We start from the raw sequence: 13,452 nt of genomic DNA, 5'->3' as shown, positions 1-13,452 counted from the left end.
CACAAGAGAAAGCAGCTTACTTGCTTACCACTTTCAAAGAAAGATGGAAACCCATTTAGTCCCAATCCCTACTTGTGGTAGCTAAAAGTGTGAACAGGAATCTATGCGGGTAAAACAAAACAAAACAAAACACCCCTAAACCCACACGTCCTAATAACATGGACTGCAAGTTCTCTTCCTTTTAATGCTTTGAATTAGTTGTAACCCTGTAAATTCAGTTCAAAGTTTTATGTCCGGGTTCTTTTATTACTGTCAAGTGTATACATTCTGAGAGAAATGTGGTATGGCAATAAAACTTCTAGTATTTTTCATTTATTTATTTTCTTTTTACGGCCATACCTGTGGCATATAGAAGTTCCCAGGGTTGAATGAGAGCTGAAGCTGCAGCTTATGCCATAGGCACCGCAATAGCAGATCCCAGCCGTACCTGTGACTTAACATTGCAGCTTGTGGCAACGTCAGATCCTTAACCCACTGAAGGAGGCCAGGGGTTAAACTTGGATCCTCATAGAGACAATGTTGGGTCCTTAACCCAATGAGCCACAACAGGAACCGCCAGTATTTTTTAATATATATCATATCGGAGTTCCCCATGTGGCGCAGCAGAAATGAATCCGACTAGGAACCATGAGGTTGTGGGTTCGATCCCTGGCCTCACTCAGGGAGTCAAGGATCCGACGTTGCCGTGAGCTGTGGTGTGGGCTGCAGATGCGGCTGGGATCCTGAGTTTCTGTGGCTGTGGTGTGGGCCGGTGGCTATAGTTCAGATCAGACCCCTAGCCTGGGAACGTCCATATGCCTAAAAAGAAAAAAGAAAAAAAAAATTATATATATCACATCAAACTCTTCAAGAACTCAAATTAATTTTTAGTGCTAAATGCTATACTGAAATGATAGCTTTTTTTTTTTTGGTCTTTTTGCCTTTTCTAGGGCCGCACCCAAGGCATATGGAGGTTCCCAGGCTAGGGGTTGAATCGGAGCTGTAGCCGCCGGCCTATGCCAGAGCCACAGCAATGTGGGATCTGAGCTGAGTCTGCGACCTACACCACAGCTCACGGCAATGCCGGATCCTTAACCCACTGAGCAAGGCCAGGGACTGAACCTGCAACCTCATTGTTCTTAGTCAGATTCGTTAACCACTGTGCCACGACGCGAACTCCTGAAATGATAGCTTTTGAATATTAGTTTTAATTCTCCTATGATTCCCTTTGTATAGATTCTAAGTCAACTTGAATTTTATTTTGAACCACTAATTTTTTTGAAATTTACATTTTGTAACTTTTTCCTGTAATTTCTAAATTCATTCAGCAATAATACGGAAACACTACTTTATGACAAGCATTGTGCTATGTATAATGGACAAAAAAATGGAACAAGAGAGAGCTGCCATGGTTTGCTGCAGGGGAGGAAAAGTAAATAGGCGACCACGATCCAGAGTTATGAGTCGTATGGTAGGGATAAACATCATGCTATAAGCTCTCCCAAAAGGGATACACAGCCACATTTTATTGTGTCACAGAAGGCTTCCTGGAGTCTTATCTAAATTATGCTAAGACATGCAGAAAAACAAGATATATGGTAAACAGAAATGGGGGTGGGTTGGGCAATTGAGGGAGCAAAAGAAATAAATGTGCAGATTTTAAGACTTAAGGGAAAGTATGACAAATTCTGGGTGTTATTTTTTTTTTTTTTTTTTTTGGCCTTGCCCATAGCATGTGGATGTTCCTGGGCTAGAGACTGAATCCATAGTAGTGACAATGCCAGATCCTTAACCCATTGAGTCACCTGGCAGCTCCAATGTGGGGTTTTTTTTTTTTTTTTTTTTGGCTTTTTAGGGCCACACCTGCACATGGGCATATGGAAGTTCTCAGGCTAGGGGTCTGGAGCTGCAGCTGCTGGCCTACACCACAGCCATAGAAAGGTGGGATCCAAGCTGTACCTGCAACCTACACCACAGCTCACAGCAATGCTAGATCCTTAACCCAGTGAGTGAGGCCAGGGATCAAACCCGCATCCTCATGGATACTAATGGATACTAGCCAGGTTTGTAGCCTGCTGAGCCATAACGGGAACTCTCCAATTCAGGGAATTTTAACATAGTTAAGTACTGAAGGCCTTGAAAACCAGTTTGAGGGATTTGAGTCTTTAATCAGAGGAAAAGAAAGAAAGGATGGCTTTCAAGTTTCTGCTTCTAATAACTGCATAGACTGTTGAACAATTCACTAAGGGAAGGAACCTCCAAAGATAGGAAGAAGGTACGGAGGACATAAGTGGAGTTATTTTGAATATGCTAAATCTGAGATGTGCCTAGGAACCTAGATGGAAATGTTCTATAGGCTCTTCGCCATAGGAGTCTGATGCTTAGTAGAGAGGGCTGGGCCAGCATTGTAGATCTGACAGTGATCTAAGCAACTGGGTCCCGTGGAAGTTACAAGAAGAAAAACTCCCCATAACCTTTAAATTTAATGCTCTTAATTCATTACCTGAAGCATTACAATATCCTTGTCAAACATTTCACGTCTGCATTTCACATTGTGGTAGTAATAAATCTAAAAAAGAAAAACAAGCAATTATATTGGGTAAACAGGTTTTTATTTGTACAGTTCCCTCATTTTCCTACTCACCAAAGGACCCCAGGACTTTTGTACACGTAAGCATGAGCACACAATTGTGCACACTCATTGGGATTTAGCAGTTAATTCTATCTCAATAGAGATTAATTAGAAATTTCCAAACTAGTCACTCTCTTGTTCACATTTTGCAGTCAACTTTCTGGGTCCCTAACAAAAGTACCTTCAGTGAGGTTTATAACTATCAAAAAAAGAGGAAAAATCTTATACCAAGCCTTGGTGAGGTTTAAAAATTAAAACCTCAATTTCAGAGCTATACTAACAGAACTTTTATCTTTTAACCCAATTTAAGTAGGTGAAATATAGGTTTTTAAAATTATGTTTTATTATTATTTTTTTTGTCTTTTGTCTTTTTAGGGCCGTACCCACTGCATATGGTGGTTCCCAGGCTAGGGGTCAAATCAGAGCTGTAGCTGCCCGCCTACACCACAGCCTGCAGCAACGCTGGATCCTTAACCCACTGAGCAAGACCAGGGATTGAACCCGAGTCCTCATGGATGTTGGTTGGGTTCATTAACCAGTGAGCCACGATGGGAACTCCAAATTATGTTTTACTAGAAATACCCAACTTTGGGAGTTCCCACTGTGGGACAGTACGTTAAGAAAAAAATTCCAACTGTGTTCTAGAAATGATCTCAAGTAAAAATTGAGACAATTAAATTCATTTCTAATTTTTTTTGTTTTTGTATGGCTGCGCCCACAGCAGCCCTGCGCCCTGGGCCAAAGACTGAATCCAAGCTGCAGCTGCAACCTATGCGCAGCTGTGGCAATGCTGGATCCTTTAACCCACAGTGTTGGGCTAGGGACTGAACCCTAATGTCCACAGTGACCTGAGATGCTGCAGGTGGATCAGAGCTGCAGCTAAGGCCTATGCTATAGTCATTGCAATACTGGATGTGATTTGCATCTGGGACCAATGTTACAGCTTGCAGCAATCCCAGATCCTTAACCACTGAGTGAGGCTAGGGATTGAACCCGCATTCTCGCAGAGACAATGTGAGCCACAACGGAACTCCTGCAGCCAGACTCTTAACCCACTGCACTACAGCAGGAATGCCAGTTCATTTCTACTTTTGATATCATTTCTTAACAAAATATGAATAAAAGTTCTAAGAAACTTTTTTTTTTTTTTTTTGTCTTTTTGCTATTTCTTGGGCAGCTCCTGCAGCATGTGGAGGTTCCCGGGCTGGGGTCGAATCGGAGCTGTAGCCACCAGCCTACGCCAGAGCCACAGCAACGCAGGATCCGAGCCGCATCTGCAACCTACACCACAGCCCACGGCAACGCCAGATCATCAACCCACTGAGCAAGGCCAGGGACCGAACCTGCAACCCCATGGTTCCTAGTCGGATTCGTTAACCACTGCGCCACGACGGGAACTCCCTAAGAAACTTTTTAGTTTAACATTACATTTATCTTGTCAGTTTTGTTTTTTAATTTTTAAGGATCATTTTCAGTGGCCACAAAGGTTTTTTTTTTTTTTTTTATTGCGCATACAGAAGTTCCCAGGCCAGGGTCTAACCTATGCCACAGCAGTGACAATGCCAGGTCCTTAACCCACTCAATGAGCCACCAGGGAACTCCTACAGTTTTCAGACAGATGACTTTCAGTGACTAAGTATGATGAAAATTATAACCTTCATAGAAGCTAAGGAATGAACTGCAACCTCTTCACAGAATTAAAAAACACTTACCTGGTTTACTAGAGAGAACCCATTTCTTCTCCACATTCCTGCATGTACTTGGGCACACAAAACAAGACATCTAAGAGGGTGTTCTATCAACATGGGTGGGCTAAGTTCACTCTGTGTATACAAAAAAAAAAAACCCCACAAAAATGTCAACTCTATAAGGAAGACTGGTTTATAGGGAAGGAAGCTTTATATAAAACAAGTCAAAATTATTTTAAGATATGTTTGTATGACAGTTAATTTTATGTGTTAACCCGGCTGAGCCATGAATCCCAATTTTTGATTAACACCAGTCTAGATACGGCTGTGAAGCCATTTTGCAGATGGGAATGGTATTTAAATCAGTAGACTTTGAATAAGGGAGACTACTCTCCATGATGTGGGCGGGCTTCATTCAATTAGTTGAAGGCCTTAAGAGAAAAGACTGAGGTTTCCCCAAGGATGAAGAAATTCTGCTTCTTAGACTGCCTTTGGACTTCAGACTGCAGTGTCAACTCTTACCCTGCCAGGCTGCCCTGCAAGCTTAGTTCAGACTTGCCAAGACCCATTAACTGTGTGAGCCAATTCCCTATGGTAAACCAATCTCTGTCTCTTTCTACACACACACACACACACACACACACACACACACACACACAGACCCATTCATTTACTCTTTATTGTCTTTAATTCTCTAGTGAACCCTAACTGTTTTAGAGCGATTTCAAATACATGGAACACAATAAATAGGTATTTACATTTTTTTTTTTTGTACAGTATTACATTAGTTTTACAGGTGTACTACATAATGATTTGATATTTGTATACTTTACGAAATGATCACCATAATAAGTCTAGTAACCATCATCCCTATACAAAGTTGTAATAATATTATTGACCACATTCTTTATGCTGTGTATTATATTCCCATGACTTAGTGATCTTCTAGCTGGAGATTTGTAATAGATATTTACTTCTAAATGTTAGTACTACTTACTAGAGGTAGGAGCTCTGGAAATTTATACGCCACTTCACTTTTGCTTAATAAGACATGTAAACCTGCATGGTGAACAAAAAGTACTTCGATAAGTGAAAATCATTTAGACAAAAAAATCTCTTAAATAGTCACTCAACTTTAGATCACTTCTTTTCTGTTTCTCTTTGGGAAACTATCATGCTACAAATTAATATATAAAATGAACTACATCCATAAATGAAGTTTTGGTGGTTTTTTTAACCCCATTTTTGGCTGCCCCAAGCCATACGGAGTTCCCGGGCCAGGGATCAGATCCAAGCCACAGTCTTGACCTAAGCCATAGCTGTGGCAATGCCGGATCCCCAACCCACTGGGCCAGGCTGGGGATTGAACTTGTATCCCAGTGCTCCCAAGATGTGGCCGACCCCGATGGGCCACAGCAGGAACTCCCATAAATGAAGCATTTTTATTGTTATTCTCATGAACCTCTGTATTAAAGGCACACTTGGAAACAGAGTCTTAATTACACATAGCAACATTTTATAGAAGTAATGTTAGACATCCAAACAGCAAAAGTAGCTATATAACAATCAAAGTACCTCTATGTTACAGCAGCTTTAAGAGTCATATTTCACTGGGTCATGAAATTCTTTCTTATTTAAAGTACAGATCCTCCTGGCAACTGAACAGAGAAGCTGCTTATGGAATTCATGGCCTGCCCTGGTCCTGACCTCAGAATTCAGTTCCCCAGAACTTCCCGTTTAGGATCAAAGCGTCTTTAGTTTCTAACGGCAAAGGATGCTTTTACGGCTCAACCTTAGTTAATTCTGTCCATTTAAGAAGCAGTTGTCCTGTTTATATTGTTGTCTAAACAGAGAATACTTTTTACAATCTTATCAACAGATGTTGGCCACTTCGTCAAGCCTGCTTTGAGGCTTTTGTCATCCCAAAAGACCTGCATTATCAATCCCATTCTAGTAACCTGTTCTCCATGTTTGCCACCAACAGACTGCTTTGAATTGTGTAATAACAGACTCTGAAGCTGGGTTGAGTTAAACAATAAAACATGTGGCATCTGTAGTTAAGAAGTCTGAAAAAGCACTATGGTATGGTTGTTATAAACATGGTTTCTGGTGCCAAAACTACCTGAATCCCTATTCTGACTTACTTGCTCTGTGGCTCTAAGCCACCTCCACATCTCAGTCTTCCCATTTGTGAAGTGAACTTAACAACAGCTACCTCACAGGCTACGATGATTAAAAAAGTTAATGCATGAAAAACTCTCAAATAATGCACAGTAGATATTCAATAAATATCACAACAACAATCTAAAAGACAATTTCAGGGTCCTCTACTGGGGAGAAATACTTTACCTGCAAGTAAGCGAGAAACTGGGAGGTGAATGCTAACTTTTTCTTTGGAAACACAGTATCTGATAGTTTCCACTGAATGTCCACAAATGCTTAATGTGACTGGTTGTTCGCCATCGGTAAAACCACCATGACACTGCGTCAATACAGCAAGGCATTTCTTGTAAGCTTCAATTAACACTTTTTCCTGAAAAAGAACGTTTTCTGTAAGTTATTCAAAGGTTGGCTTTCTAAGATACTGAATAAACACCTCAAATTCAATAATCAAATATATCAAATATCAACATGGGCAAAATCACTCATCTCCCCTTTACAACTTGGTCCCTCTTCTAGAAGTTACTCTAATACCCTTCCCCTTTCCCCAATCTCCTTTTTTCCCCATTTTATAGTTATTATAAAACATATTTCCCTATATTCCCTCGCTATACAATATATCTTTGTCACTTATTTATACATAGTACTTTGTATCTCTTAATCCCCCCACCTTGCCCCTTCCCTCTTCCTTGTAATAACCACTAGTTTGTTCTCTATTATCTGTGAATCTGTTTGTTATATCACTAGTTTGTTTTACTTTTTAGATTCTACATATAAATGATAACATACAGAATTTGTCTTTCTCTGTCTGACTTATTTCACCAAGCTCAATACCCTCCATGTTGCTGCAAATGGCAAAATTTCATTCTTTTTTTTTTTATGACCGAGTAATATTCTATTACGTCACCCTACCCCGCCCCCAACACCTTCTCTATCCATTCATCTATTGGACACTTTGGCTGCTTCCATATCTTGGCGGTTGTAAATAATGCTATGAACAAGGGGTATATTTATCTTTCCAAATTAGTGTTTCTGTTTCTTAAGATATATATCCTCAGGAGCTGGATCATATAGCAGTTCTATATTTAGTTTTTTGAGGAAGCTCCATACTGTTTTCCATAGTGGTTGCACCAATTTACATTCCCACCAGCAGTGCACAAGAGTTCCTTTTCTCCGTATCTTTGCCAACATTTGTTATTTGTGGTCTTTGTGATGACAGCCATTCTGACAGGTGTGAGGTGATATCTCGTGGTTTTGACTTGCATTTCCCTGATGATTAGTGACGTTGAGCATCTTTTCATATGCCTATTGAGTATCTGCATACCTTCTTTGGAAAAATGTCCATTCAGGTCTTCTGCCCATTTTTTAATCAGGATGTTTTATTTTTTTGATATTGAGTTATATAAGCTGTTTAAATATAGCTCAAATGATATGGTCATATCATTTGCAAATATTTTCTCCCATTCAGTAGGCTGTCTTTTTGTTTTGTTGATGGTTTCCTTTGCTGTGCAAAACTTTTAAATTTAATTAGGACTTATTTGTTTATTTTTCTTTTTTTTGGCAATGCCCCAGGCATGTGGTAGTTCTGGGGCCAGGGATTGAACTTGAGCCACAGGAGCAACCCAAGCCACGGCAGTGACACCAACAGATCCTTAACCTGCTGAGCCACCAGGGAATTCCTATTTTTACTTCTGTTTTCTTTGCCTTTGGAGACAGATCCAAGAAAATATTGCTATGGTTAATGTCTAAGAGTGTTCTCTCTGTTTTCTTCTAGGAGTTGTGTGGTTTTCAGTCTTACATTTAGGTCTTTAATCCAATTTGAGTTCATTTTTGTATACAGTATGAGGAAATGTTCTGATTTCATTCTTTTACATGCAGCTGTCCAGTGTTCCACGTACCACTTACTGAAGAGACTGTCTTTTTTCCACTGTACATTCTTGTTTTCTCTGTTGTAGATTAATTCACCATACGTGTGTCGGTTTATTCTGGGCTTTGTCTTTTCCTAATTTCCCACTGTCTAATATATTACCGAGTTGGCAATTTCTAAATTTTTCTCAAACCTGGCCACTAACTATCTCCAGTAACTCAAAGGAAAGCCAACATCTCTCTACTAAATTCCCTGCTACTACTCTTGCCCCCCCCACAGTGTAATTTTCTAAAAACATGTACATTGGATCTTGTCACTTTTCTGCTTGGTAGTCTCTAAAGGTGTTCCAATTCAATTAGAATAGAATTCAAACTTCTTTCCATGGCCTCCAAGACCCTGCCAAGTCAGGTAGCTGTTCACTTTCCCATCTTCAACCTCTGCTCCAACCAGAGGAACAATCCCAGTTCCTGAAACAACCGTAATCCTTCTCATCAGAGAGCATGATGCAGCTGTTTCTCAGTTAGGAATGTTCTTTACTCTGACTGGTTAGCTCTGACACAGTTCAGATCTCATGGAAGCTGCCTCTGACCTCCCGACTTAACACAGGCTCTCAACTAGACTTTATAGCAGCAAAGGCCGAAATAATTTTAAGACACAAGACAAATGCATCAATTGTAAAATTTCACTTTAGGATACATTTATAAACTCTTTAAAAAAAATTAACTAAATTTTATTTTATTTTTTAGTCATGCCTCCAGCACATGGAAGTTTCCGGGCCAGGGATTGAACCTGAGCCACAGCAGTGACAATGCCAAATCCTTAACCACTAGGCCACCAGGTAACTTCCAAAACTCTTTTTATATGCCCCAAATCTAGATGGGATTATAGTAAAAAAAAAAAAAAAAAAAAAAAAGAAGATAGTAACATATGAGAAGAGCGAGTATAAATTATATCCTCTATCTATTTTCCAAGGTTTCTCTAAACTTCAGTATTTTAACTTTTATTGAATGTACAGATTAAAGAGGAAAACATGCTGTTTTATGAGCGTATCACCACTATCCTCCCCAAACTGCCTCAAACGATACTTAAATCTATTTCTGCCCATCCTCCGTTTATCTCCCATCCCTGACCCCAGAAAAGACTCACATCTAAAGCACACCAGTCTTGCATCATTGAAATGACATGTGTTAATTTCATCTGTAGTGTGAAGGCTGCTTCCCACTCAGGTTCCATTTCAATATGCTGTCCTACCTGACGTGTAACTGGATCCATTCCCTAAAAGAAGTGAAAATATTTTAAATAAGTTAGAATTACATTTGTTGTTTTATACCAAAACTTAAATAATGTAGAAGAAATACATATTGATTATAAAAACATATAAAGTAAGAGTTTTAGGAGTTCCTATTGCGGCTCAGTGGAAATGAACCCAGCTAGTATCTATGAGGATGCGGGGTTGGCTCCCTGGCCTTACTCAGTGGGTTAAGTATCCAGCCTTGCCTCGAGCTGTGGCATAGGCTGCAGACATGGCTCGGATCTGGTGTTGCTGTGGCTGTGGCGTAGGCCAGCAGCTGCAGCTCTGATTCAACCCCTAGCCTGGGAACTTCCGCATGTTGCAGGTGCAACCCTAAAAAAAAAAAAAATAAATAGAGTTTTAACAGGAAGTTTCAAGCATATGAGAAGTCCAATTTCTTAAATTATAAGTGTAAGTAACATTCTCTAAAATTTTATAAATAAAAACTCCCAGCATAGAACAAATTATTTTAGAAGCAATCTTCTATATATTTCAGACAATAAAAAAAACTGTCAGAAGGAACTTGACAGCTTTTAAAATGCTACTGAAGGAGTTCCCGTCGTGGCGCAGTGGTTAACAAATCTGACTAGGAACCATGAGGTTGCGGGTTTGATCCCTGACCTTGCTCATAGGGTTAAAGATCCGGCATTGCTGTGAGCTGTGGTGTGGGTCGCAGACGCGGCTCAGATCCCTCGTTGCTGTGGCTGTGGTGAAGGCCGGGGGCTACAGCTCTGATTAGACCCCTAGCCTGGGAACTTCCATGTGCTGCGGGTGTGGCGGTAAAAGGACAAAACGACAAAAACAAAACAAAACAAAAAAACATAATTTCTTAAATAACTCGACAATATTTCCACATAAGCATATTTAAAAAGACCCAAAACTTGCAATCCCCAAAGAAAGAACATTAATGGTAACCAGAAGAATAACCAACTAAGAAAACACAGCAGATGCCAGAAACTCAGATCTCATTCACTTTATACCTTTCTAAGGGTTTCCAATTAAAAGAAGCTTCTTGCTCCAAACTGTAGTCATTCAAATTATTCTTTTGGAAATGTGTCCAGAATGAAAAAAAATGCATAGACAGAAAGGAGTTGAGTTCAGTGAGCCAAGAAAAGGAGGAAAGTGGGTGTTCCCATTGTGGCACAGGGGAAACGAATCCGGTTAGTATCCATGAGGATGCGGGTTCAATCCCTTGGCCTTGCTCAGGCCAGGGGTTGGGGACCTGGTGTTGCTGTGAGCTGCAGTGTTAAGCTGCAGATGTGGCTTAGATCCTGTGTTGCTGTGGCTGTGGTGTAGGACACCAGCTACAGCTCCAATTCAACCAATTCTAGGCTGAGAACGTCCATATGCTATGGGTGGGGCCCCAAAAAGCAAAAAAAAAAAAAAGTGGGGTAGGAGTGGAGTGAATGTTTCCCTTTTGAAATGTGTCAGTTTATACATACCTGCATACATTTGAGTAATTCCAAAAAGGCATCAAATCCTTCTAGGAACTTCTGCCTCAGATCATCTGACCATTCAGTTGGTTTGCTAATTAACACATACCTGAGCAAGATAAAACCAGCAATAAATATATGGATAAACAATGAAATTTTACATGTTTTAAATGGTTTAATAAATAAGCAAAAGCTTACTTGAGATCTAAAATAAGGCTCTGAACTCTCCTGAACTTGAAGGCTTGTAAAGCAGTGTATCGTTCAAACTGAAATCTGCCCTGGGCATCTCGATGTCTCAAATGATCCATAAATGTCTTAATGATAATGGTCATTAGATTTTCTTCCGTGATGAGCATCCGAGCCTAGGACAAAGTATATCAGTGTACATGGTAATAAAAAGCTATTTACCAGAAAGCTTGAAAAAAAAAAGTCACTAACATTGGTTAGCTCTTTCAGTTTAGACCTTTTTCAACCCAACTATATAATATCATAAAAGTATTACTGTGTATTTCTAAATAACAATTACTTACTCCAATTGCCACGTGTATGAAGCAACAATTATATCACGGAGAAAGATGCCAGAATGTAAGGAGACAGATCCAAGGTTCATTATTCAAAGACAATTCAGGGTGGGGGATCTGAACGAGGCTGCAAATTTTCCTTAACTGAGACATTTAGACACCTATAATGGTATGGTATAATTATTCTAGGATCCACAGGTTTATATCACAGATTCTGTAGAACTCAGTATGAAACCATATTTCCTCTTAATTTTAGTTGAGATTTATTTTTTGTTTTTGCTTCTATATCTAGATATACATATCTATGTATTTTTGAATAAGCAAATACACATAAATGATGCAAAAAACAGGTAAAAAGTTGAGTCTCCTAGCTCCCAACGTTCCTTTTACAAAGGCAATCTCTGTTGGCAATTTTCTTGCATATACTTCCAGAGATGGTGTATGTGTGTACCAAAGATATATGTATGCCCCCCACACATACATTTATAATACATAGATGAGTGTTAATAAGTAGATATAAATAGCATATTATAAATTCTGATCTGCACTCAGTTTTTTCACTTGATGTGTTTTAGAGGTTATCCCATACCATTCATATAAATTCCCTCTTTCTTTTTAGCTATCACCAGTATTCTTTACTACCATACTTTATTAGCCAGGCCATTACAGGTAAAACATTTAGGCTTTTCCTAGTCTTAGACTATTTATCATAAGAGATGCTGCAACAAATATCTACTGTGTACAGTTGCAAGGATATTTACAGAATAATTTCCTAGAAGTAGAATTACTGGATTTAGGTATATATACATTATAAATTTTAACTAATATCACCAAACTATCTCCAAAACGCAAAAGTTAGATATCTGAGAATATGGTAAAGCTATATTCTAATGTAGAGGTTATGTTCTAAAGTCATCAGATAAGAAGAAAATCTATATAATTAAACATACCTTTGAAAAACTCTTAAGTCAATAGGACACATTTCTATTTTGTTTTTTTTTTTTGCGTTTTTCTAGGGCCACTCCCTCGGCATATGGAGGTTCCCAGGCTAGGGGTCTAAGTGGAGCTGTAGCTGCCAGCCTACACCACAGCCACAGCAATGTGGGATCTGAGCCGCATATGCGACCTACACCACAGCTCACGGCAACGCTGGATCCTTAACCCACTGAGTGAGGCCAGGGATCGAACCTGCAACCTCATGGTTCCTAGTCAGGTTTGTTAACCACTGAGCCACGACAGGAACTCCAGGATACATTTCTGTTAATTATCCTAGACAGCGAAGACTAAGTTCAAGTTGGAAGGCGGGGAAGTATTGGCAAGGAAAAGGATTTTCCTTCTTATGTGATATATTAGTCAATTTTGAGACAGTAAAATGAGTATAGGCAATTTCACTGACCTAAGAAAAAACTCTGGTCTCACAGGAAGAGCTTTTACCATTTTGCCATTAAGCCTAACATTTGTTTTGGGTTTTTATTTTTTGTTTTGTTTTTAGGTACTATATCAGATTAAACATTCTTACTTTCTATGAGGCATTTTTGGTTTGTTTTAAATCATCAATTCAGGAAAAGCATCTGATATGATTGTTTTTTCTTTCTGTTAATAAGTTGAATTATGCCAGGTGATTTTTTTTTTTTTAATCCAAATGTTATACTATTCTTGCATTAAGGAAACAACCAAACTTGGCTGTGATGTATTATCCTTTTTATTTTTATTTATTTTTTGTCTTTTGTCTTTTTGTTGTTGTTGTTGTTGCTATTTCTTGGGCCGCTCCCGCGGCATATGGAGGTTCCCAGGCTAGGGGTCGAATCGGAGCTGTAGCCACCGGCCCACGCCAGAGCCACAGCAACGCAGGATCCGAGCCGCGTCTGCAACCTACACCAC

At 39.5% G+C, this 13,452-nt stretch overlaps 1 protein-coding gene across 27 annotated transcripts in view; it reads right to left on the bottom strand.

Moving 5' to 3' along the window:
• The window catches only part of UBR2 (ubiquitin protein ligase E3 component n-recognin 2), a 130,069-nt gene that overhangs the window by 50,643 nt on the left and 65,974 nt on the right, over positions 1 to 13,452 (bottom strand). For 25 of the 27 annotated variants that reach the window (XR_014810138.1, XR_014810141.1, XR_002345723.2 and 22 more), the window contains 7 exons: positions 11,249 to 11,412; positions 11,060 to 11,159; positions 9,473 to 9,601; positions 6,649 to 6,832; positions 5,297 to 5,358; positions 4,324 to 4,434; positions 2,483 to 2,548 (listed from right to left, as the gene is read on the bottom strand). Coding sequence is in view for 15 of the 27 variants with exons in the window: in XM_084968099.1 (XP_084824225.1) it covers positions 2,483 to 2,548; positions 4,324 to 4,434; positions 5,297 to 5,358; positions 6,649 to 6,832; positions 9,473 to 9,601; positions 11,060 to 11,159; positions 11,249 to 11,412 (816 nt within the window). In the remaining 12 variants the exon portion in view is untranslated. Of the gene's footprint in view, positions 1 to 2,482; positions 2,549 to 4,323; positions 4,435 to 5,296; positions 5,359 to 6,648; positions 6,833 to 9,472; positions 9,602 to 11,059; positions 11,160 to 11,248; positions 11,413 to 11,580; positions 11,733 to 13,452 lie in introns of those variants that run through there. The other 2 variants (XM_084968107.1, XM_084968108.1) reach the window with 1 other exon arrangement.

This window comes from Sus scrofa, chromosome 7 (assembly GCF_054392235.1).
Source record: "Sus scrofa isolate SSC_HxYL_T2T_F1_AM1 chromosome 7, Sscrofa_HxYL_maternal_Yorkshire_Landrace_v2.0, whole genome shotgun sequence".
Lineage (NCBI taxonomy): Eukaryota > Metazoa > Chordata > Mammalia > Artiodactyla > Suidae > Sus > Sus scrofa.
This window is presented reverse-complemented; position numbering and strand designations above follow the sequence as displayed.